General features: G+C 33.2%; 4 protein-coding genes across 4 annotated transcripts; 3 read left to right on the forward strand and 1 right to left on the reverse strand.

The window, feature by feature from the left end:
* Positions 1–317: 317 nt before the first annotated feature.
* On the forward strand, positions 318–864 carry LOC132945581 (uncharacterized). Its single transcript, XM_061015357.1, has 2 exons — positions 318–582; positions 647–864. Exons 1-2 carry the CDS (start codon positions 318–320, stop codon positions 862–864), a joined length of 483 nt encoding a protein of 160 aa, XP_060871340.1.
* A 9970-nt stretch (positions 865–10834) lies between these two features.
* LOC132945591 (uncharacterized) lies at positions 10835–12221 on the forward strand. Its single transcript, XM_061015365.1, has 2 exons — positions 10835–10904; positions 10963–12221. The coding sequence occupies exons 1-2, from the start codon at positions 10835–10837 to the stop codon at positions 12219–12221; spliced, it is 1329 nt and encodes a 442-aa protein (XP_060871348.1).
* Positions 12222–12917: 696 nt separating this feature from the next.
* LOC132945597 (uncharacterized) lies at positions 12918–14249 on the reverse strand. Its single transcript, XM_061015371.1, has 3 exons — positions 14145–14249; positions 13879–14062; positions 12918–13803 (listed from the first exon to the last, which is right to left on the reverse strand). The coding sequence occupies exon 3, from the start codon at positions 13629–13631 to the stop codon at positions 12918–12920; it is 714 nt and encodes a 237-aa protein (XP_060871354.1). The 5' UTR covers positions 13632–13803; positions 13879–14062; positions 14145–14249.
* A 9492-nt stretch (positions 14250–23741) lies between these two features.
* Positions 23742–25969, forward strand: LOC132945602 (uncharacterized). The gene is made up of 2 exons (XM_061015377.1): positions 23742–24303; positions 25359–25969. The coding sequence occupies exons 1-2, from the start codon at positions 23742–23744 to the stop codon at positions 25967–25969; spliced, it is 1173 nt and encodes a 390-aa protein (XP_060871360.1).
* The last annotated feature ends 1365 nt before the right edge of the window (positions 25970–27334 follow it).

Genomic DNA, 27334 nt, shown 5'->3' on the forward strand with positions numbered 1-27334 from the left:
CGTTTTTTTTGAATGTTTGCTGCACGTATCCTATCGTTTACCTTTTAAAAGTTGGCAAGTCAGGTTAGTTTGTTTAATCATGTTTTCATATTGAATAAATGTATTAGGATAATTTTTTCTTAACATAATTTTAGATCGGAAGAACACAAGAAAATATTTTCGGAAAGAAAAAAAAAGATTCAAGATGAGTTTAGATCTGAAATGGGTCTTTTAGTCGATATAGTTTTGCAAGGTATAAACAAAAACAACTGAAAGATTATTTAAACAATATTTAGATAATAAATAATATTTTGTTACAGGGCATGGTACGACAAACGATGGTAATACAGCTAGAAAATTTTTTAAAAATTTTGAAAAGTGCCAAAATTACCAATATAGATGAAGAACTTATTAAAAAATTTGGAAATATACTGATGGTTTTAGCTAGTGGTTACGAAATAGATACAGAATCATTTAAGAACTATTGTTTGGATACAGCAAAATATTATATTACTCTATATCCATGGTATAACATGCCCGCGAGTGTACATAAAATATTAATACACGGTGCTGATGTTATTCAACACGCACTACTTCCAATTGGTGATTTCTCAAAATATTTATATTACATTCGTACAAGCTTATTATTTTATATATTAACTATTAGGTCAATTATCCGAGGAAGCTCAGGAATGCAGAAATAAGGATTTTAAGATATTTAGACAACATCATTCAAGAAAAAATTCTAGGATCAATAATAATGAAGATCTTGTACATATGTCATGTGTATCATCGGATCCAGTTATATCAAGTTTACGTAACGTACTAAAAAAAAATATACTCAAGCTTTCCGATGAAGCACAAAACCTTGTAAATATCGAATAAATAAAGTAAAAATGTATACAAAAAACAGTTTATTATTCCATTGTGCACTAAATCCATTAAATAATAAAGCATCCTTTTTAACTATGATGTGTATGTAATGTAAAATCCATTTTTTTTTCTGAATAAATCTTACAAAATTAAAAATTTGAACGAAAATAAATTATTGTACAAAAAAAAATTATAATTTTTAAAATTTTTTTTTAAAATATCAAAAATGTTAATAATAATGGGTTGAATTAAAAAAATATTGCCAAATTTGAATTTGTTGCCTTCGAATACATATGTTTTGATGTATTAAATAGTAATATCTAATAAATTAAGGATGATATTAATTTCGGCAAGCTAAAATTACTTGTCAGACCACTGTGCAGCGGTGGGAGCGTATGCACGGCGGCCAGCACCGGCGCCGACGACCGGCGATGACTGTCGGCCAATCACAGAACGCATAACCATTGTTTGGGGGGGGGGGGGGTCAGGCACTGTTCGGCGGCTCAGTCTGCATGCTCGAAGCCGGTTCAATCTTCAATCTTAACCTGAACTGAGTCGGTGCATCCGAATTGCATGCCAAAAAAATAAATATAAATCGGGTCGTCCGAATTGCATGCCGTCTCTTGGAGGGGTCTGTCCGTATTGCATGCCATCTCTTAGAGGGGTATATGCAAATAAATAACTTACTTTTCAACTGGAGGATCGGGATTTTGTTACATTACAATAAAACATATAAATATTGTAGAAGGTGACTCTTTATTGTGATTATGATCTATCTTGCGGAATATAACTTTATGTTCACTGTTTATATACAATAATTTTATATAAGACGTACACGAACGTTTACAACAAGCCCACCTTTCAATATCATTGCACAATAACTTTTGAAAATAAAATTTAAAATCATCAATTACAAAAAGTTTTTTTGTTTTTTTTACTCAACATATGTTCAACTTGTGGTTCCATGATCACACTACAGTTAACACACTTCGTTAACGTTCCAAGACGTACTAATATTATAAGACACAGAAAAACACACAGGTGATATCTCCTTTTGATCTAATAATTATATAAATAAATTATTATTATTACTATTATTTATGGTCGGAGTGGTGTAGCTCTAAACCTTTCTTATCTTAATATTATTTCAGATCAATATTGAACATAAACGCTTATACATTTGACAGCTACATACACTTAAGTGGCCGATACGTATGTCTGTGAAACAGACCGAGACCACAATACACTACATTAATCCAATATAGATACTGTTTGGGAAAATATTTACACGGATATAAAAATATTTCAATCTAGAAACCAATCACTAAACAGTTGTAACAACCATACATAAAAGAGCGTTTCTATACAAGCATTTTTTTTAAAAAAAATTAGGAAAGTACCCCCAAACCCGACAGGCACCCAAACCCGAGTTATCGGTACGGACACGGCACCCGGCAAAAGAAAACCGTACCACTCAAAAAAGGTCGCACCGCGGCAGCGTAAAAAACTGTTCCCATGCCGACGCTAGTGGGAAAAGAGTCGTTGTGAGTACTCTGGATAACGGATCCTTAAATCTCATCCCGCGGGCGACGAGGACAGCCCCACTGAAAACCCGACATTGCTAACGCCCGAACGGTATCAGTGCCCGTCGAGCTTTGTGGCGTGCATCCGGCCGACGCGCGCGTGTACCTCGCGTGCTCGCGCTCGCCGGCTGCGCGTTCGCGACTTATGTGGATGGCCTCGCGGGGGCTGTCGGGAGTAGCGCCTTAGTAGAAGGGGAGGAATTTGACTGGGTCGAATCCAGCGCTCGCTGACGCGGTTATACAAAACCCACCGATCTATCTCGAACGAGAGCAGCCGGCGGGGGACCGTCAGCTTGGCGTCAGGGCGCCCTGTCGAAACCCGTCGGAGGGATGTGACCGCGTCGTGAAGGCGTGAAGTAGCCGCCCTCGTGACATATGGCTAAAGGTGTAAAAACCATCGTATCCTTGCCCAACTAACTTATTCAAATCTAATCCCCAACTTTCCAAACTTGATAATATTTTATAAGCTATGCTTTCAGCATCTAATTTATCTAAAGCAATAAATCCAACAAAATCTTCTTTCAAAACCGATTGACTTTATTCATAAAATACATATCTTAAACAAATTGACAGCTGCTCTACACCTTGTACATCCATAGTTTCATCAGCTAATACTGAGTAACATTCAGCATTCTTAACTCGGTTCAAAATTATATTGGATATAACAGAACCTAAATGAGAAATTATAGTGTTTTGCATTCTATGAGATATGTATGTTGCATTTTTGGGGCCTTTTTTAAGATGATTTTCCAATTTTACATCACCACTTTCAACTCTAAAGTTTAATAAATTGTTAAATACAGCTGCATCATCATTTGTCCCTCTAAAAGGTAACCCATGTTTTCCAAGAAATATAACTGATGAAATAATTGATTTTAATTTATCTTTATTCGATTCAATTGTTTTCCTTACTGAAGAGTTTATCATTTGATATACATCAGTTTTCTTACCATTCATAATAGAAATGTAATCATTGGCTCTCTGAACTGAATGATTATGCCAAGCACTTTTGACATGACATTTAGACTGTTCTTGGAAATTTTTGTATTTACTAAATGTCGTTTTTATAAATGCACCATGCACACCACCTTTATCAAGGGGGGGGGGGTCAAAAAGCACACAAAATTTACATAAAGCACCTTTTAAAACTGTTGAATAACAAAGCCAAATATTGCTTAAGCTATGCTAGTAAGAAAGGTCTTTTACCAGAAGCAACATCTGTTTTATAATCATAAGAACTACTAGACATGCACGGAGATGTAAGCATTTTATATTTTTGCGCATTGTCAACCTTCTTGCCTACAAATAATCCAACATTAACATCATTCGAATAATTATCCTGAATATCCTGCGATAATTGATTCTATAAATAATATATTTTGATTATGTTAAATTTTAAAATATAATCATACCTGTGGTTTGTTAGCTGTAGTTTCATAATTTGTATTTAATTCTACTGAATTAGATGTAGACGCAATTTGAATATCGACATTTTTCTTCTTAATAAAGAAACTATCCATAATAGTATAGTTATGTTTTCTTGAATCCATTTTTTATTTTAAATTTTATTCTAACTTCTAATTAAATAAATGAATCACTAATATATCACGACATCACGTCTTATTAGGTAATCGTTAACAAAATAACAACAATATTATCATAAAAGTATAAAACAGTTATCACTCACAAAATAGAATTCTATCTTCAACCATGGTTATCACTATGACGTTACCAATTAAAACCACAATTGTTTATAGACCACCTAGTGATATTGAAAACTGACGAACAATTTTGTGTCACCTTATCGGTTATCAGTCCTCCTTATCGCCTTCAAGACCGCTATATAAAATGCAGATAAATGCCATAAAAATGAGGTATTATCGAAATTAGCGGGGGGGCGTGGCCCTCCCCCCCTGCGGGCGGCCTTGCCCTTAGACAACAACAGCCACGGCTACGAGGTTCCCGACGAGCGATCTCGACCGCGAGAAGTCAACTGTCCCGAACGAGTCAAACGCGACTATATTGTTTGGAGGCGACGCGAACCACTATATCACCGCGTGTGACAAACCCTTCGCGTCATTGTTAAAATACTTATTTAATCGCAATATTAAACACACTTCAATATTTACATCTAGTGTTAATTTATTCCTATCTACAAACGTTGTTGGCCGTCTCGGCATAACAACGCGAGACGCACCACATTACGAAAAAGTGAACTATTACTAACGCTGCCGGCGGTTGTTAATTGGAACTACAATATTATAATATTTCCGGCCATAATATTAAATTATTGAATGTTCAATAATAAATATTATTGACTTATTTATTATCACGATTCACTGCTCTCGTGCTTACCTATATAATAATTATATTATGATTATGTTATGTCTTATGTTATATACAATTATTTAAACGAAATCTCATCAGTTATCGCTGATGTGTGTTTGGTCATTGGTTTTGTGAATGTTCAATTACGTGTATTGTATTACGTGTTACGTGGTCAGTATGCTTAATTATTATGCAATTCGTGTGTCACATTGTGTTTTTACAACTATTTTTGGCGTTCTTAAAGAGGACGAATGCTCTAGGTATTAAACTAAACTAAAACTAGTTTTAGAGTGTCGTACACTACCTATAACAGCAAGTCGAACAAATATATGAATTTATTATTGGGATTATAAAGGATAGATATCCAGCACATATCCATTCATTCCCGAAAGATGGACAATTAAGAGCTTTTTGGCTCAAACAAATTCATTGGGGCAACAAGAAAATAATATTTACTAAGATTTTTTGTTAATATTTATAAATTACATTTTTAGATGAAGTATATTACTTAAATTTTTCTGAAAGCCATTATGTTGAGAAATCTTTGCAACAAAAAGTTTAAATCATTCTCCTAAACGTAGACATTTGAAACCAGATGCAATACCTATGAGGTAGGTTTATTATAATTTATAAATAGTTCTGATTATTAAAAAATTATGAAATATTTAGTTTTTATTGTTTTCCAGTACATACTGTTGATCATGTTATAACTCCATGTCTCCATGAGGCTTATTTACTGTCAGCGACATTATGGATAATAAAAATGCTCCAATATTTTCTAATAGATGGAGGTTTTGTTCTGCACTCGGCGTGTTGGCGGTTCGACGGTGTATAGGTATATGAGAGAGAGGCCGTGGCGGCCTGTACTCGCTTTACGCGACTTGCCTTCCCGTCCCGCCTTGTGCCTTTGCGGCGTGGTGGGAGAGTCGACGGTGTCGCGCTGTCGTAGCCCGTGGTGGCGGTTGACAAAGTGTAGACGGTCGCTGCGGTACCTGTACTTTGTACTGGTTGCCGCCAGGGCCGTATTAGGGCATAGGCACTGTAGGCACTGTGCCTAGGGCTTACGAAAATGAAATGAGTGGCTACGATTTTTCTGTAATATTTTTTTTGTTTATTTTAAGTTAATTAACTATCTGTAGATGTTAGCACAAAAAATAAAATATTTTGTATAATAATATTTCTCACTCAATGTTCGTTATCGTAATTCGTAATAATTACTCATTGGAATCAGATTGAATAAACCATAAACCGATAAAATGCATACGGTATGATACAAATGACAAGATGAATGAAACCACGATTAGGAGGTACTGTTTAGAGTATTTTAGGAGGAAATAATAGAAAAATAATATCGTTTACGTAATATAAATAATAATTATCTACCGCGGAGACACACACACACACAATTATATGCGGCCATGCGGGACATGATCGGTTCATGATTCGCCGTATCGAAAATATAAGAACAAGACATTTAATTATTTTTAAGTAATCCTTGTCAGTTGTTATCACAAATTGATCGCTATAATATGCTGATACAACATTTAAAATTTAAAACTTGTTTGACACTCAGGCTAAGTCCTTACTCCTTACACATATTTATTAGTATTTATTAGTCACTCCAAGTATAAAAAACAATAAAAAGTGTTACTAAAGTTACTATGACTACTATGAGTACTGAGAAAAAAATTAAAGACAAGTCCGTCACTGGCGCAGAACTAGGTATGTCTTGTAGATTTTATGGAGACGCATCGAGAGTTGACAAAAGGCAAATTCAGTACCAATTTCACCCACAAAAATGCCCAACATCTTTGGCAAAAAATAACGTTAGATTTAAATTCAATGATAGGTGCAACAAAAACTACAGAAAAATGGAGAAAAGTAATTATCAACCATACAATTGAAATTGTGACAAATCTTTAAATAGGTACACTAAATAATTCTTTAACATCCATTAGACTTGGACGGATATGAAATGTAATGCCAAGACTAAAAGTGTTGGACTTAAAAAACGTATTTCTAAAACAGGGGGAGGCGGTTACGAACAAGAAAACACACTAGCACCTATAGAGGAAAAGATTGCTGTAATAATAGGAGAAGTACCCATTTTTGGCCTACCAGATACAGTTGAACCGACTGTTCATTTTGAGAATTATGAATTTTTAGTTGATTCTGAAAATAACAGTATTTTACAGGAAGAATTAAATGTTGAATTGTTATGAGATTTTTCTTATTGAAAAACTAATATCTCATCAATACATAATAACATACAATATTAATTATATATTCATGATATCATGAAGTCTAAAAGGTAAATAACTGAAAGATATATATTGTATAGGCCATTAGAAAAATCAGTTTATCAAAATGTATGTGGAGAAGAATTATTCACTAATGATTTACCATTACCAATTGAGTCATCATCTTCTAAAATATTGGGAAATTTACAGTCATCATTTAATGAGTTTGCATCGAAACCCATAGAAATGTAACTTTTATAAATAATTTACTGCATTGTAAGGTACAATTTTATTTTTTTAAACATTTACACTTAGATCCAAAGCTAACGTTATTGACAACGCTATACATTTTATTAATCAAGACAAAGTAATTCCTGAAGAGCCTATTAAATTATCTGTTAAAAAAAGGTAAGCATACCATTTATAAGAAAACTACCTTGAAAAGTTAATTTATTTCATACAAAATTGTTTTGTTGATATCCATGTTAAATGACTCAAAAACTTCTAAATTTGTTATAGTTTTGTATAAAATAAATTATTTAACTGGTATTCAATTCAATTTCTTTCTAGTAAGCTTGATATATTTCATAATCAGCTGATGCTTCTTTGCAATTACATTATGCCAGTGAAGAGAGAAATGGAATTCTTAAATCATATTATACAGCAAAGTTAAATCTTTTAGAAAGAATCACAATAGCAAAAGAAAAGAAAGTTGCTTTAATGGAGGCTGACAGTAAATTTAAAGAATGATTAATATTGAAATATTAAAATCTTTATTAAACATAGTATACAACATTTTATAATATATATTATTTATTCAAACTTAAAAATTTCCATTTATTCAATTTCAAAATGCATAATATCATGTTTAAAATTACCAGTTGTGTAATAATGCTGTGGTAGCCTATTCGATTAATATATACATGTTCAGGGGGCCTATTCTCAAAGGTATCGAAACCGGCTTTCGATCAAAAATTGGACGAAAGGAACTGTGGTTTCGATTATAAAAAAAAACTCTATTCTCAAACGGTTTTCGACCACAATTCCGACATTACTATTCGATAATTTCTTCGATAGTCAATTAGGTGACGAAAACGGTTTTCCACACAACATTTTCACATGTCTTCATTTATTTTTTCTTGAATTGCTTGCACAACACTCGTTTAGTATATATTCTTTATATTTTATCTACGAAGTACGATCTAACCCCTCAAACTGTAAAGATATTCGTTAACTTTGTATTAATAATACGTGTAGACTAGGTAATTTAAGCAATATGGCATTAATTGATGACGATTTTGAAGTATATAATATGCAATTAAATGCAATGAATAAGAAAATATTTAACGATATGAACTTTGAAAATGAAGGAAGGCGAGTCTTAATGCAAGAAGATCCTTTCGTTGGTAATTAGTAATTACATACATTTTAATTATCAATCAAGTAATAGGATATACTTTACTTGCCTGTAAATATCCAGTTAAAATCGCTTCATACATTTTGAAGTGTAGTATGTATTATAAATTGATACTCTTAGATTTTATTATTTTTTTTAATATATTTAATCATATCAATATACTTGCTTTATAAAAATTAGCTATCATAATAAACATTTTAATTTTTAAGTACTCTCTGACCGACAATTCATTGGGACCTATCGATTAAGTAAAATTCTAGTGCAAGAGTTAACCAATCCCCTGACTCCTTTTATAAAAAGTCCAAATACATCTGCTGGACTAAGTATCGAAAGAAAGGTTAGTTATAAAAAATTATAATACACGCACAGTGTCTCCGAAATCAAATCGTCGTCTTCGTCGTCCAACGCGTCCACGCCACAACAATTCGTTCCGTTACCGAAAATTCAGCTGCCTAGTTTCGACGGTAGTTTGTTGGAATGGCACTCGTTCCGCGATATTTATGTATCTCTCGTACATGACAACACCGGCATTGGTGATGCCGAACGTTTTCACTATTTATTGTCGTGTTTATCGGATGACGCTCTCGCTGTTGTCAAGTCAATACCGCTGTCTGCGAACAATTACGCCCTCGCTTGGGAAGCACTGTTCGCTCGGTTTGATAATAAGCGTCTGCTAGCGTCGGCACACTTAGATAAACTATTTGCATTCAAACCTATTACACATCAGTCGTTACCTGCTTTGATGTCGTTTATCAACACATTCAAAGAAAATGTAGCCATAATTAAACCACTCGGTGTCAACGACCTTTCAAGTTTTTTATTATTCCACATGGGATCCCGAGTTCTCGATCCGATGACGATTCAATTATTCGAATCCAATACGTCGAATTCTACAATTCCAACGTTCGACGAGTTACTCAATTTCGTACAACAACGCTGTCGAGTATTAGAGAACATAAATTCTAGTAAACCTGATATTACTATAAAACCGCATGAAAAATCTAAGGCGCAGTTCCAAAAATCATTTGTACCAAAAAAATCGATGTTCGCCGTTACTACGTCTACATCGAACAAAGTTAGATCTAGAAACTGTTTATGTTGTGATAAGTCTGATCACCGAATATATCAATGTCCGAAGCTCGCCGGTATGTCTGTAGATAAACGACGAGAGGCCGTATTAGCTCGTAAATTGTGTTTTGCGTGTATGAGTCCGACTCACATGGTCAATGCATGTCAATCAACGAAGGGTTGTACGTCGTGCAAAAGTAAACGTCATCACAACTTGCTACATCGCGAGCAAGATCGAACCCCAATTGTAGATAACACTACTCAGAATACTAACCCGATATCGCAATCAACCACGTCGAGTGGCGGGTCCAGTTCGTTTGTGGGTGCCGCCTGCACCAATTCTACCGTCGTATTAGGTACGGCGATTGTTCACGTTAAAGACGCTTGGGACCGAGTGCAATGCGTACGCATGCTGCTCGATAGTGGCTCGCAGATTTCGGCCGTGACCAGCGAGTGTGCAGCGCGACTTGGACTTTCGAAATGCCGGTACAAGTCTGACATCGTCGGTTTCGCGCAAAATCCTGTGTCACAGGTGCAAGGTGTAACCAGTTGTCAATTTTCGTCGCGTTTTAAATCTGATTTGTTCCCGTCCGTTGAATTAGTTATTTTAAAACAGATTACCGGCGCCATGCCATCCACCCGGTTGCCGACAGCCGTGCGTCAACAATATCGACATCTCCGTTTCGCGGACGAGAACTTCGACATTCCGTCGCGCATAGACATTTTATTCGGCGCAGATATCCTACCTAGTCTTATCCGCTCTCACGCCGGTGTGGAGCATCTTTCGGGCTTACCATCGGCCCTCGACACCCAACTCGGATGGATAATTTTCGGGTCGTTTTCTACTCCGAGCAAGCCACCTCCAGTCACGCTGACCACCACGATCGCTCCGTCGTCAATCGGAGATCTATTACAACGATTTTGGTTGGTCGAAGAGCCCACCACACCTACGTCGCCCACCACGGAAGATCAGTGGTGTGAAGAATATTTTACCAAAATCTTCTTCGCGTGATTCTACCGGTCGATTTTGTGTAGCACTACCATTTCGTCATTTGTTCGCGAATACAGCTCAACAGCAAGACACACCGCGCCACGGTCTCGGCGATTCGCGCTCCATCGCGATGAAACGTTTTTACTACTTAGAAAAACGGTTGACTAAGGACTCCGAGTTGTATGCTGCTTATCGCAAGTTCATGTCTACCTATCAATCGTAAGGACACATGGTACCGGCTTCGGAACCCGGTAAATATTTTATTCCGCATCACGCCGTGCTGACGGTGACGTGTCCAAGATCCGCGTCGTGTTCGACGCTTCGCCCGCCTCGTCTTCCGGTCGCTCATTAAACGATGTGTTGTGCACCGGACCCAAACTTCAAGTTGATTTACGTGACATTCTACTTCGTTGCCGTATGCACAGGTACATTTTGTCCGCCGACATCGTTAAAATGTATCGCAAATTTTAATTCGTCAAGAAGACCGGGCATTTCAACATATATTTTGGCGCGACTCGCCTACTGACGACCTCGTCGATTTTCAACTGTGTACTGTCACGTACGGTCTCAACTGCGCGCCGTATCTCGCTATACGTTGCCTTCACGAACTCAACCGGCAAGACGGTCATCGTTTTCCACTTGCAAAAGACGTCCTTACTCGAGCCGCCTACGTCGACGACATCGTTATCGGGGCCGAAACCGAAGAGCTCCTACTACGTCGGAAGGAGGATATTGTCGGTCTATTACGCAGCGGTGCCTGCATGCTGAGCAAGTGGACTAGCAATAGTACCATCGTCCTCGAGTCCGTTTCTTCCGATGACCACGTGCTGTCTATATCGTTCGACCCGCGCGAAGAACACTCCGTAAAGGTCCTAGGTCTGCATTGGGACCCGAATAACGACAAATTTGCCTATCATACCAGTGTTAACCAAATTTCTTCGACGAAGCGTCAGGTGTTGTCCGTCATTGCGCGCTTGTTCGACCCTATTGGTGCCCTAGGCCCTATGCTTTTGTGGGCAAAATATTTTATGCAGCGATTATGGTGCGATAAACTCGGGTGGGACGATCCGATGTCCCCCGAACTGCAAGCTATGTGGCAACAATTTTGCACTGAGCTTCCGCTTGTATTCGACCTAAATCTTCCACGTTACATCGACGTCGTCTGTCATCAGGACGTTCAGCTATTGGGTTTCGCGGACGCATCAATTAAGGGATATGCGGCGGTTGTGTATCTCTGTTTTATCAACGCCGCCGGTGACATCTGCGTCAAATTCATCACCTGTAAGACCAAGGTCGCTCCTCTGAAAAGTGCCACCACCAACGAGTCGCTTTCCATACCTCGCTTGGAATTATGCGGGGCCCTGCTGTTGGCCCAGACACTTCATCACGTCCAATCTGTGTTGTCAACCGAAGTGTCTATATCTCGTCTGCGCGCGTGGTCGGACTCGTCAGTAGTTCTCTCGTGGTTGACCGCGGACCGTAAACAATTCAAAATTTTTGTGACCAATCGGGTCGCTAAAATACGTCAGTTACTACCGGATTGCGTATGGAATTATGCATCAACGCACGACAATCCTGCAGATCCAGCATCCCATGGACTTATGCCAAAATTAATGTTGTCTTCGTTTATTTATTGGGACGGTCCGGAGCTCGTACGACTTCCCGAAGACCAATGGCCGCCGTCGAAATTTACACCGCTCGATCCGAGCCAGTTGCCTGAAACTCGGCCTAATGTCGTCTAGACGTTGGTTGCCAACGTTCATCCGTCTTCGTTGGATTTTATTAGTAAATTTTCGTCGCTCGACAAGAAGTTACGATTGTTGTCTTACGTCACGCGTTATTTGTCTTATCGTCTCCGACGGCAACCGCTACGGGTCGGTCCTATCACGTTCCCCGAGCGAGAAAAGTCTTTGTCGATCGCCGTACAACGTACACAACAACATTATTTTGCAGATTTGATTAAAGTGCTGAAAAATAAGTCTACGATTACGCCTCCATCTTTGGCACAATTAGCACCATACATCGACGACAACAACATTGTACGAGTGGGAGGCCGTCTGCGCTATTCCGACGCCAGCTACGACGCGAAGCATCCGATCCTACCTACTACCGCGATCCTCACACCTAACCGAGTTGGTCATTCGTCATTATCATTTGTCATTTTTGCACGGCGGGTCAAAATTGATGTTATCGATGTTGAATCAAAAATACTGGATATTGTCTGGTCGCGCGGAATGTAACGCGGGCTAGTGATTATGATTAGTCATTAGAAAACCCAATAATAACAATTGGCGATTCCAAGCAAATATAGAGAGCGCTCTTCTCTTATCACAATTGATAATGAAATGTAGGTAATATTCGTAATAGTCACCGTCCGGCGTCCAGTACTCAACACTCTCCAACTGGTTATAATTATTCTGTAATTTAGTGGTCATTTTTTAATTATTTAATATGTCAGTAATTGAAATCAAAGATAGTTGTTTATTTTTTTTCAAAAAAGGGGGACGAAATAATTTAACACCTGCCCTAGAACATTCCTCTTCAACAAGGAAACCTTTATCAGCCATAACACCATCACCTATATCACACTTTTCTAAAATATTACTTTCTACAAATATATGTTTGTCAGATGCTTTGCCACTATACACATCACTAACAAAAGTTATTAGGCCATCTGGAGAAATGCCTACCATAAATTTAATAGTATGTTTACCTTTATAAAAAGAATAAGTTCTAATTCGACATGACAAACATTTTGGGACTTCTATAGGGGTTTCTGTTCCATCAACTACGACCCTAGTACTTGTGAAATTTATGAAACATTTAGGAATATTTTTAGAAATACTTGATTTAGAAGGCCACAAAACTAAAGGTTTTAAAATTAAATATAACAAATCAATTGTTTCGTAAAAGTAATTTGCACAAGTACTTTTACAAACACCAAATAAAACTGCCAAGCATTTGTAAGATGTATTTAGTTTTAACTTCATTAATACTAACACTATTCTATGAAGAATATCAAGAGAAAAATTGATATTATAATTTAAACTTTTTATCACAAATTCAACAATATTGACAAGTTTTAACAACTTGTCCATGCTGGGTATCCCTGTTAATGCAACTAAATCTTCATCATTTCTAATCAAATCCATAATACTTCTTTTAAAAAGAGAATCGGAATGAAATGTATTAACTTGGACTTCTTTATCGGCAGTTTTAATTTCATTTGATAATACTGTAGTTTTTTCTTGGGTCAAGACATTAGTTTGTGTAGAAGATGAAGATAATTCCTCTACATCAGTAATAGGTGTACTATCTGGTAAACTAAAAAAAACAAATTAAAAATTAATAGAATTTATTCAAATCAATTATTTGGTATTTTTGTTGAATTTAACTTACCAGTCATTTTGAAATAAAATTTGACAATGTTCTTTATTTTGACGACGTTGTTTCAATCTCTCAGCTCTCTTAATGATTTTTTCTTTTGTTGGAGTTAAAAGCACTTTGTCCAGTGACCGAACAGGTAAATTTTTTGAAGGTACTACACCAATCTTCAGCCTTCTTATTTTTGCTGGTGAACTAGCTATACATACATGGTATATACTTTTCATAAAAAAATGCATTTTTGATTGATATATTATTTATTATTAATCTTTATTCTTTACTTTTTGAGCTTGGAATAAAATCACTGTCATCAAAATGTGTAGAACAGACAAAAGCATATTTTGGCACTTCTTTTCCAATTTTTAGAGCAGTCTTCCATTTTAATTTTAAATCTTTTTGTTTAGGGAAGGAATGGAATGTTATAGTTGACGTAGACCTGGTAAATGGTAGTTAAAACTTAAAATAATTACTAAATATGAATATAATATATTTTTAAGTAGGTAATATCTGCAATACAACTAAGTAATACTTATTCTATTACCTAGCACTAAGCACTAGCTTTCGAATATAATATCCCAAATTAAATACACATACGCTGGGTTGCATAAACAATTTATTAAATTTAATTGTTCACTAAAAATTTAATGGACCAATCACGGGTCACTAAATCTTATTTAAGGGACCATTAGCTCACTATTGATTCATTGAATGTTTTGTGCAATCCAGCATTAGTATCAAGTTTGAAAGACAAGAATATGTGTAACATTATTAAGAAATAATCTATTATTATTCAACATTGACTATAATTTTTAAAGCAACAATGTCAGAGCGTGGATTCAAACTATATAAGGATTTTTACCTTTGTTTAATGTATATATGATGTAAATATAATAAATATTATGCTAAAATTTGGGAGACTTACATTTGTTTATTTTTGCATTGTGGAGTACAACAATATCGTTTACAATATTTCTTTGCACATTCGTTTATTGAAACATAATTGTGATCAGCCATATCTTAAATTTTCTCACTGGCAATTGGCAGCAGGTACAGTTAAATACTTAAATGGAAAATAGGAAAAATTCGCAAATAAACAGTATTCAACACTAAACAAGTAATAACAAACATTGACTTCTATAATAGTATAATACTATATACATTATACACAGTACACACTTCACACTTGACACGCTGTATACTGTACCTACATTTCAGAGGTTCTTATCTTTGCCACCAGAGGGTAGCTACTTCGTTTGGAATTGCCAATAGTAGCCTTTATCCTACACTAAAACTCGTAAGCTTATCGCATGCGATAAAAATGACCGATTTATATATTGAATATACAGTGTATATTATACACGTGACAACTGACATGTCCTATACATCCATTGACACTATACGATAAAATATGAATCATTATTAGTACCTAACCTAACCTCGAGTAGCTGCACGAAAAAGTCAAAGATCAAATCATCCATCTACAAACCATGAAGAGTTTTTCAGAATATCCATTTTCGTTCCTTATTTAGATTCAGTTATATCATCATTAAAAGATCGCTTTTCTAAAATTCACAATCAATTATTTTCTCTAATGAATCTTCATTCTTCATCCCTATGCTACGAAAAACATGAGTAAAGAACAGTTTATTTCCACATTAAATGATATTGTAAGACTCTATGGAAATATTTTGTCATCAGATTTTGTAACTTAAGCCACAACATGGTATGAAATGTGGAAAAATGGTACAAAACCATTGGATTCTATTGAATACTTAGATTTGATCGAAATTTCAAAAGATTTTTATCCAGCTGTAGCCGACGCAATCAAGATCGGAGCAACTCTTCCAACAACAACTTGCAGCATTGAACGTTCATTCAGTACTTTAAGACGAGTCAAGACATGGAACAGAGCCACTATGGGTGATAACCGATTGTCTGGATTGTGTATGATGAGTGTACATAGAAAGAGACTAGAAGAGGATACCAAATTCATTGCAAATTCAATTGAAGAATTTGGCAAAAACCTAGGCGTTTACAATTATTATTTAAAAAATAAGTGTTATAATTAGACCGCGGATTATATGCAGTGAAAATACTCTATTATATGCATGCAAATATGCAGCATGAAATACAGAAATATGCATAGACTATGTTAAAATATGCACTAAGAATTAAATTTAAAAACAATATGAAAAAATTATGGTGATAAAATTTATTAACAAAAAAATTATTATATTATATTTATGTAAATTTATTTAGAACTGTAGTTCTCGTAGCAGTATATTACTAAATGTTGCTCCAAGTGGTCCATTGTAAAACTATGGCGCTTGTCATCCAAAATAAGTTTAAATGCAGAAAATGTTAGTACGAGGCTGTGATATAAGCGCCTGGCTACCAGAAGTATGGGTTGTCTTACTTTTTTTTCAGAGGCTGCTATATGAGTTGCTGTTCATATATGCTGGACAATTTGAAACTTCTTTGAACACTGCACTTTTTTCTCACATATCTGGCAGTACACAACCATTCCGTCAGTAGTAAACGTCCCTGGATATTCATTTATCCAAACATGAATACGCGTATTTTTAATAGGAGGCATCTTATAAAATAAATGTATATCTTAACCCTTAACTTGGCAGAAACAAAAATATTGCAATAAAATTCCAAACTATCACTTTTTATAATAATTAAAACCCGTAAAGTTCATTTTTGACCTTATTTTTAAAAAAGTAACTTTAGTTTTTGAGATATTTTGAGTGGAAATGTATATCTTTAAAGATACATCACCTCAAAGAAGCTGTTTTCAATTTCGTGTCTTTTAAGATACATTACCTCGTAAACGATATTTTATTTTTGTATCTTAATGGATACATCACTATGAATTCCTCATTTTGAATCTAGTATCCATTAGTGTACATCACTTGATTATGTCTATTCTAAGTTTTATTACTAAAAAAATACTAAGTCTAGTAATAAGTCTGAATCGGAATCGGAATGTAAATTAACTGATTGCAAATTATTTGGAGAAGAAAGATCTAATATATTTTCGACGATACTTAAATGAATCGGATTATCAATCATATTATTTCGTTCAACATTAGGCAAATCTAAAATAGAATTAGAAGTAGAAATAGAAACTTCAGCCAAAGTATCATTGTAACTTGTAGTTGGTAAATTTATGTAATTGTTGATGTCCGTACCTAATTCATCAAACATGGGAAAATCATCGATATCGTTGAGATAGTTCTCTAGTTCAGAAGCACCACTTGGAGGACTTGAAGAGTGTGTACTGCTATCAGAATAGTCTAAAACAGTCACGGTGGGGGTATTTAATTTCTTTTTTAATGATAATTCAGTCTCATCTTCAGTTTCAGAATCTTCTGAATCCAATGGAGGAAGAACAGATTTCAAAAGCCGCAAACTTCGAGACGAAATAATTTTTTTATTTCTAAACATAGTTACCTAATAAAAATTAAATATTGATTTTATTATTTATTTATTCGCGTGGCTTGTATAATGATAAGTAGAAATGTTAATAAATAAAATAATAACATACTTTAGATAAATAATTTCGTAATAGTAAAACAGAAATACAAAAATAATAATTATTATTATAGGTCCTATTAATTAATATTTAATACGTTATTTCAGAATCTTAAGTTCTGTATCTTTTTATATACAACAATAAGAATGAGGCAACTAAGCATTGTATCTTATTGGATACAAAGTTATAGATGAGGCAGCTGAGCATTGTATCTTATTGGATACAACGCTATACATGTGGTAACTGAGCAATGTATCTTATTGGATACATAAAATATCAATCAAAAAAAAAACAATATTCGAGCATTATAACCTAACATTTTATTATATTCAAATGATAACGAGGATTACCTAAATAAATACTACTAGTTTCAGATTATTGCCGCATATATTCAATGACTTATAGCACTCTAAAGTCGCAGTAGATCACAAACAGATAATAACACTAATCCACGTGTGAGATAAATGATAACAGCGTAATCAATTTTAGCTATAATCAAACGATATAATAAATATAAACTCTTTGGAATATTTAGAAAAATGTACAACAGTTTCATGGAGAAAATAAATATTGTTTTTAAAATCAAAATTGACTTAATTACGTGTATCTTTTAGGATACAGCGTCAAGTTAAGGGTTAACGTGTACGATTTGGTGATTCACGAGAGACTGAAATGTGACCATAAAAATAAATACGAATTGATTTTGTTCGAGGCACGTGCAAACGATTAAATAATATCTTATCGAGTTTTCGATAAGATATATAAATAACGACAGCAGTAGAAACTACTCCGGTCAATTAGTTCGGTCGGTATGTATTAGATGTCTATATAGTATGCGTTTTAACACATTTAATCAGTGTGTTTTTTGCTTAAAAATACGATTATATGCAATTTACATCGTGATCAATGAAATATGCATACTTGGTAAAAAAATACGATTATATGCAAATGCATATGCAGATATGCAAATGCATATAATCCGCGGTCTAGTTATAATACATAATATAAATAATATATATAGACAATAATGTAAAATAAGTATAAATATATAGTAATAAATAATAGAAATAATGTGGATGATTATGCAAAATAAAATAGTTTTAATACCATTAAATTTTTTAATTATTTTTTTTTTTTTGTCAAGCCAAGGGGGTGCAAGTGCAAGTGCACCCCCCTTGCACTCCCCCTCACAGGCGCCCATGGTCAGCGCACTATTTGTTTTCTCTCTGACCTCACTCACCCGCTGATGCGTAACATAGACAAAACGCATTTACGCAAAATCGTTTTTTCTATGTTTTTAAGTAATCTTAGAGTAAAATCACCCATAACAAAAAAAAATAGAGAATAATATTTTAGACGGAATGACTTATCGATTTTATATTTTATTGCTATTTAACTTTTTATTCGACTTTCAAAATAAACAAAAAAATGTTGTAAATTTAAATGATGTTTTGTAACAATATTATTGTTATTTCCTTAAAAATATTATTCTCTATATTTTTTTTAATGAGTTATTTTACTTAAAGATTACTTAAAAACATAGAAAAAACGATTCTGCGCAAATGCGTTTTTGTCTATGGGCGTGGGCCAGAGAGAGAAAACAAATAGTGCGCTGACTTCCTCATAATTTAGAAATGTTCGTAAATATTTGAACATTAAATGTTTATAAAAAAAAATTTTGACCATGGATTTTTAATATTTTTTATATATTATTGAAACAATATAATTATAGGAGCCTTCTTTTTAATTTTTCTTTTAATTTTACCCAACAAATAAAATTTAATTGATATTTATAGAATAAAAAACTAAAAAATTGGAAACTGAAAATTTCATTAAACAGCTCAAAATAGTAAATAGTTTGAATCATGTTAAAATATTTTGATAATGTTATGGTGTATAGGAAATGCTTATACAAACATTCATTCAAAATGTCATGTATCTACGGTCGTTTGTTTTGAGTTACACCAAAAACCAAAATCTATTTTGTCAAAAATCAATTTTGCGTAAAAATAGCCGCAAACATTTTTGAAAACTACTGGAAAATTTTTACTTTTGAAGTTTTGACCAACCAAAGTACCAATTAGATTCACTAAACTATCAGAAAAGATACGGTTGTAGAAAATGTAAGCTCTTTTACTGTCCTAAAAGATGGTCCTAACAGACAAAAAAAAAAAAAAAATGAATAAAAAACACAGATCATTGTAAAATCTATACATTCGTCGCTTCCGCTCAGAATCTAATAAAATCATTCAAAAACTAAAATCTCTAAGTCTATATTAGCGTATCAGTGTATATTATTAAGTATATTTTATGATATTAGGCATTAGTACAACATAAGGTTAAATTAGGGCTGGTGGTATTCAAATTTTTGATACCGGTATTGGTTTACTACCAGTATCTTCGTTATTACCATTCATACCGTAACTTCGTAATAATCAAAAATAACATACCTCAGCAAATACTAGTTCTCGACAGGGCTTGCAAACGTTATAATAACGTTATGATTATTATTTATATTTACGTTATATTTGACGAAAAACGATTGAAATTTGTAAACATAATTATGACAGAAATCGATAATCAAAAGTAATTAAATACCGCAAAACAAATATAACGATTAACAAAATATATCTATACTAATATTATAAAGTATTGAATAGGCTCCGAAACTACAGAACCGATTTAAATGAAATTTGGTACATAGATAGTTTAGACACTGAGAAAAAACATAGGCTACTTTTTATTACTAAAAAGGGCTGTAAGGGGCCGAAATGGGCTTAAAGGGGCTGTAGGGGCTATACTGGTTCGAATTGAAAAATTATTTTTTTGTTGGATAGTCCATTCATTGAGGAAAGTCATAGGCTATATTATAACATCACGCTACTGTAACGTGCCCCAGTCAATAGAATTGAAGGATGATGGAAAAAATGTAGATCTTGAGTTTTTAGTATAATATGTTTGATTTATTTAACTTATTCAACTGTGATTGATTATATAAAAATTACTCTAAGTCCAAATATACGAATGAAGCTAGCGAGATCGAGATGTGAAAATAGTTACTGATGACTGTTCCTAAGCTCGTCGGTTGCTCGTCTGATGAACGCTTGTCCATCAGCTCTCCTCGATGGGTCTGTCCCTGTCCCTACTTATTCTGGATAACCGTATATGGTCATCTCGCGGCATCGTCACGCGCTTGCACCCGGCAGGAAGTTGAACACATATATATTATGTTGTTATTGTACACGTGCGGTGCTTTATTCCATATCACTCACGATTTATATGGACATTTTATGCGAGTTATTTATATAAGTAGTCATATATTGATTGACGCACGCCGTTCATGGTCGCGCGCTCGATATTCGTTTGTACTACTACACACGCAGCGCATCTGCTATTATTATTACTATTAATGTAAATATTACGCAGCGCGTACTATATACGATTACTATGATCTACACTTTGATCTACTGCCTATATAGGTGTTATTTTTAGATAAATGGTTAAACAGTCACAGCTCGCTACACCTCACCACCCTTTCAAAGGTTTTTGTAGGGCTACAATTTGTAGAACTACAAAAAGCTTTAAAATTTTACACAGATAATACATTTTACATAGATAAGGTTTACAATGTTTTTACATCATACATAATTCAGTAGTACAAAGATAAAATGGTTAATTATTGTCTTATTATGACAATTTACATGATAATAATTCTGTACCTGAGAGGCTAAAGGGTCTAAGTCCATTATTGTACATTTTCAGGAGAGCCAAAAAACCGTTTTTCAACTATTTTTATTTTACTTAAATGGCTGGTGTAAATTCAATTTAATGATTATACCAACAAGGTTTGTTTTAAATAATAAGCTGTAATATTCTCAATAAGATGAATATTTTTTCTTTTAATTATAACTTACCTATAATTGTTTATTTTACGATTTAAATGAAATGTTTTGGACTTAGATCATTTTGCTCAATCACACAGTGGACTTGGACTCTATTAATCTCCATGTTAATTTTGATTATTTTGAAAATATTATATCATTGAGTGTAGTAAATACTAAATTTTAATATAGATAAAAATATTATAATACAATATTGAATAATTTACAATTTTTATGAATTTTATTAAGGTATTAGTAAAGTTACATTGTATTCCAGTTAAATATAAAAATATTTTATCCCTATAAAAGGTCTTATTAGACCAATAAACAAAATTTCTGTTTAATTAAACAGTGTTGATAAAATTCAAAATAAGAACAAAACATATTTTAAAAACAAATCTTTATTAATCAAAACATAATAAATAAAAATGCATAACCATCTTGGTTTGATATTATAATCCAGGTTAGGTTATTATTAACTAGGTACCTAACTACATACAATATTAGAATACAATATAAACTAAAATATAATATAACTTATATCATAATATCTATGATACCTATTATATTACATATTTTAATATAATTTTAAATCCATAATACTATGTAATTATAATAATTAATAATTATAATATTATTTGGACTAACCTTTGTTAGAATTTGCAAGTGTTGAATTGCCATTTGCAAGGCTTGTAGTTTTCTCCCTCTGTTCATATTATTTAGTATATATTTTATATAATTTTTATAATATTATATTCTACACCTTGTGTATCACGTCATTATATTTTATAACATTCAAATTAATATGCTAATTTACTAACAAGTAACAACTAACAACTTTGGTTCTCTTCATAAAACAATAAAATAAAATAAATGATGATGATAATAATAACGTTATCAATTAGATCTAAGTCACAGCAAATCCTAGAAAGAAGAGCCAAGTCCAAAAATAGAATGCTATCAATTGGGTCCAAGTCCTTACAAGAATTTTGCAAAATGATCCAAGTCCTAATCATGGACTTGGATCATAATTCATAAATCAAAATAAATATTTGGACTTAGTTCTTTTTGTTATTTCCCAATATCTCGGTAAATATTCGTTATTGGACTAAAATGAAGATAGCTAAAATGACGCGCGTCAAAATTTCACATAAGAAAAAACCATAACCTCAATTTTGATAAAAGTGGACTTGGACCCTTTAGCCTCTCAGGTACAGAATTATTAGTTGCATTTTTTTTTTTTTTTTTTTTGATTACTCGACTAGAGTATTACAATAATTGACTAAATTGACATAATTATATTTTGTTAGTTGTTTCACACGATATATAATGTAAATACAATAAAAATAGTTATTAGTAATTTGATTAAAAATGATAATATAATAGTTTTAATACAATTTCAATATAATAATTTAATTCATGTTAGTATACATATATATATTTGATTACAATAAAATAATAATTAGTATTTAAAATCTCCATTGGTATATTTGGGACCAGTATATATTTTAATTTGTTTATATTAGATTATATTATATTATAATAACCTAACCTAACCTAACTTATTATAGGAACTTTATTGAAAATTATAGTTCGATAGCTAGGCCTATTACTAATTTGTTAAAGAAGGATGTAAAGTTAAATTGGAGTGAAGAATGTGATAGAGCTTTCGGGAAGTTGAAACATGCATTATGCACTGAACCCGTATTACAATACCCAGATTTTACAAAAGAGTTTATCTTAACAACAGATGCTAGCGGAAAGGCATTAGGAGCCATATTATCACAGGGAGAAATAGGAAAGGATTTGCCCATTGCATATGCTTCAAGGACCTTAAGCCCAAGCGAATTCAACTATTCCACAGTCTATGGAATTAAGCAATTTCGACCTTATCTTTATGGAAGGAAATTTACTATCTTGAGCGACCACAGACCGTTAGCGTGGTTATTTAATTTGAAGGACCCCTTATCAAAGTTAGCTAGATGGCGAATACAATTAGAACAATACAAATACGTCATTAAATACAAACCTGGAATTCAGAATGCCAATGTAGATGCTTTGACACGAATGTACACTATACAGGATATAAAGGAAGAAAGCTATAACAATTTCCTTGTAAAATTCGAAGGCACATTGATAACCAATGGTAACGTTAGGAGGTACACGGAGAATTGTTGGAGTCACCTCCTGAGTATCATATAGTTACTGAAATAGAAAAGTATTGTAACTTCAGGTCAGGAACCAACTACGAAATAAAACAGAAATTTGGGGATACCGTTATCTTGAAATCCAACAAACAAGTAGGAGAAGTAACAGAGGTTAAACATGAAGATAGGTATATAATATTCTTAATAACCAAAAGTAAGTTTAAGCAGAACACTACGTAGGAAAATCTATATACAGCTCTATTGAATTTAAAACATTTTAGTGAAAAACATTCTTTAAAGAAACTCATAATGAATCAGTTAGGTCGAAAGGATGGATTAGAATGGGACAAGGTTAGAGCTATGATTAGATACATATTCCGAAACACAGGAATAAAAATTTCAGTTTGTTCAAAAATGGAATATACAAAGGAAGAGAAATTAATTATATTTAAACAGTTTCACAACTCAGTACTTGGAGGACATGCAGGAATAAACAAAACCGTTAGGAAGATTAAACGTCAGTTTAATTGGCCAGGATTGAAGTTAGATGTAAAAAACTATATTACGAATTGTGAGTCCTGCCAAAAGAATAAGGTTACAAATAGGAAAATTAAGCAACCCATGGTAATAACCACCACAAGTTCAAAACCATTTGAAAAGATATTTTTGGATATAGTAGAACCATTAGTCACTACCGCATCTGGAAATACTTATATTTTAACGATGCAAGATGATTTAACTAAATATTCATTGGGAGTACCATTACCAAATCACACAGCCAATACTGTAGCTGAAGCTTTTGTAGTACATTTCGTTTGTATTCATGGAATACCAGAGACCATATTAACTGACCAAGGGACAGATTTTCTAAGTAAAACATTCGCAGAAGTATGCAAACTTTTAAAGATTAACAAGATAAACACCCGCCCTTATCACCCGCAAACTAATTGGGGGGGGGGGGGGGGGGGGGGGGTTGGAAAGATAACATAGCACATTAGCTGAGTATCTGAGGCATTATGTAGACAAGGATTTAAATACTTGGGATCAACTATTACCTTATGCCTTATTCGTTTATAATTCGACTGAACATTCAGTCACAAATTATCAACCATATACATTATTGTATGGGAAGGAACTAAACATTCCAGTAAATCTGAAAAGTAACCCCGAGCCTAGATACAACTACGATGATTATCTGTATGATTTGAAACAAAATATGCAGGTGTCATAAAATAGCTAGGGAAAGGTTAATAAAGAAAAAGATTAAATCAAAAGCGAATTATGATAATAACGCCCATACTGAAGAGTTACATGTAAAAGATTCTATACTGTTACGAGATAATACCCAAAGGAATAAGTTAACACCATTATGGAAGGGACCATACGAAATATTAGAGGTGTTAGATACTGAGAATATTGTTATTCAAAGGGGAAGAAAGAAGGTCACGGTACATAGAAATGATGTGAAAAAATATCATGAAAGTCCCAAATAAGGAAATAATAAAATAATTAAGATAACTAAGTTAATAAAAAATTATTGAGTGAATAACGTAGGTGATAAGAAAAAAATATTTTAATTTTAGGGAAAAGCAGAAGAATTTCCTGTTGGAATTAGAACGGGCTATCGGAAGTGAAACCCACCAATATAGCATATTATACGCCCAGATGAAATACCCAAATGTTTAATAAAACATATAAGCACAGCAAATCATAATTTAACTGAACCATTCTCGAGATCCAAATTAAAGGGATATACTAAGAATATAGCACAATTTTTATGATATGACAGAGAATAGGGGATGGTTAGATGAGTGTTGTTGTGACACATTGATAGATTTCATAGAATTTATACCTGAGCCAGGCGATTTGCTGGAATATAAAAGATTAGAAGCTAACGTAATTAAATTATTATATTTGTATATAAAGAAAACACCCACAAGTTCGTAATAATGGACTTCGAGTTCACTAATATACATAGAACGAGTAAGGTCCTTATATCAGGCGCGATATCAAACACTTTGGACCGGTTTAAGATAAGGAAGCTCGAAGGACGACCATTATATCTGCCAGAAAATGGAGAAGTGAGACCAATGAAAGATCGAGAGGTACTAGTGGTACAGAAAGCATTAGCACGGATTTTCAAAGCAAAGACAGAACTCAGGGACATCTGTTTAGATCAACTGAATCAAAGTCATAGAGCACCTGTAAATAGTTTAAATGCAACCTATATACGAAACTATATACTGCGTGACAATAAGATTAATGTGATTGTGGTGTTTGGAGGTAGTTCCGACAAAGAAATGTTGAAGAGATTAGGAATTGAGTTTCCATTATTAGATATGCGCTGTTATGATAAACATTTAAATCGAATATTTTATTTACAGTTAGAGGACGTTTCCAACAAGAAACTAATTTTTGAAATAGAGATAGGGTATTATGACAAATCGGGGAGAATACTAAATCTTACCGAATCACACAACTTAATTTGTAAAAAGAAACATAAAATAACTTACGCCCGACGTTCTTCATGCATATGATTTGTATTTTTAATAAATATATTTGTACAAAATTGATATGCCATATTTTATCTAATTTATTATTATATAATTGATCCCTAAAATTGTGTCACTGTCCGACATTCCAAGCCATACAAAATGACCAGCCACATGAACCCATTATAAAATCTTTTAATCTTAACGGTATTATTTTGGCCTTTGTCACACAAAATATTCGATACTTATCTCCCCTTCGTCCATACAAAAATAAAAGTATTTATGTCGTAATTTTAAAAACCACATTTCTTGGCAAACAATACGTGTATAATAAACAATATCATAATAAAATTGACTTAAGCCCTTTCTCTTAAAAACCGTCCATACTATTGTATTATTAGCTGGATATCCCGGTTTCGCCCGTATACAGTTTTTGTAACAAATCCTTTACAATATACGCTATATAGGTGTACCTATCTCGGTTTGAGTGTATCTCAGTTTTAGTGTACTTCAGTTACTGTGTGCATGCCATTACAACAATTTTGGTGATCGACTGTGTAGTCTAGTTCTCATTGTATAGTAAATACAAAAATACAAAAATAATAATTAATTTACATTGTCATGAAGTTAGCCCTCCACCTTCATAAATATATTCCAATATAGTGCAATTATTTAGCAATTTAATTGCAAATAATTGCAAATTAATTTTCAGAATTTGCTAATCAAGTACAAATTGGGAAATTTATCTTTCTTACTGAACTTAACGATCAACTTAATAATCTTAATGATATAAGGTGGACCCTCCTCCTCACTTAATTCAATCTGTTTCAAACCAACGTCAATAATAAAACAAATCAATTGCAAACAATTGCAATTAAATTTTTAGAATTTGCAAATTAATATCGTAATTTTGACGATTTTTTTCAGAGGTAATTTAGGTACCTATACAATTTGTGAAAACAATAATTTAATTTTTCTAGTATAATAAAACCTAATATAATTCTAAATATTTTGTATTATATGTCTACTTACGTATAACATAAATAATTTTTTTATAATATAATAATCGATTAATTTTTAGATTCTGAGCGATGCGATGAATGTATTGATTTTACAATTATTATTTATACACATGATTTTTAAATCATAAGTTTACAGACCGTCTTCTCCCAGATTCGTTTTCGTTTATATCATTGAATTAAAATGTAACCCTTCATACACTACCTACAATACTGCATATCGCTGCCCACTTGCCCTTTTTTTTTTTTAATAATTGAAAAAAAAAATTGTAATTATTACAATGTTATGTCAAAAGTAGTTGATAAAAATAATAAATTTATTATAATATGCTATAATTAATTTTAAATTATTATCTCTTGTACAGATTTGAATAACTCGTATGATTAGACA

Source organism: Metopolophium dirhodum, chromosome 1 (genome assembly GCF_019925205.1).
Source record: "Metopolophium dirhodum isolate CAU chromosome 1, ASM1992520v1, whole genome shotgun sequence".
Lineage (NCBI taxonomy): Eukaryota > Metazoa > Arthropoda > Insecta > Hemiptera > Aphididae > Metopolophium > Metopolophium dirhodum.

Bases quoted from the DNA above. Each gene is read 5' to 3' on its own strand.
- LOC132945597 (XM_061015371.1), bottom strand. From the start codon at position 13,631: ATGGATTTGATTAGAAATGATGAAGATTTAGTTGCATTAACAGGGATA.
- LOC132945602 (XM_061015377.1), top strand. From the start codon at position 23,742: ATGAATCAGTTAGGTCGAAAGGATGGATTAGAATGGGACAAGGTTAGA. The intron at 24,304-25,358 runs GTAAAACATTCG...TTGTATATAAAG, and splicing joins CCAAGGGACAGATTTTCTAA to AAAACACCCACAAGTTCGTA.
- LOC132945591 (XM_061015365.1), top strand. From the start codon at position 10,835: ATGTGTTGTGCACCGGACCCAAACTTCAAGTTGATTTACGTGACATTC. The intron at 10,905-10,962 runs GTACATTTTGTC...TTCGTCAAGAAG, and splicing joins CTTCGTTGCCGTATGCACAG to ACCGGGCATTTCAACATATA.
- LOC132945581 (XM_061015357.1), top strand. From the start codon at position 318: ATGGTAATACAGCTAGAAAATTTTTTAAAAATTTTGAAAAGTGCCAAA. The intron at 583-646 runs GTGATTTCTCAA...ATTAACTATTAG, and splicing joins ACACGCACTACTTCCAATTG to GTCAATTATCCGAGGAAGCT.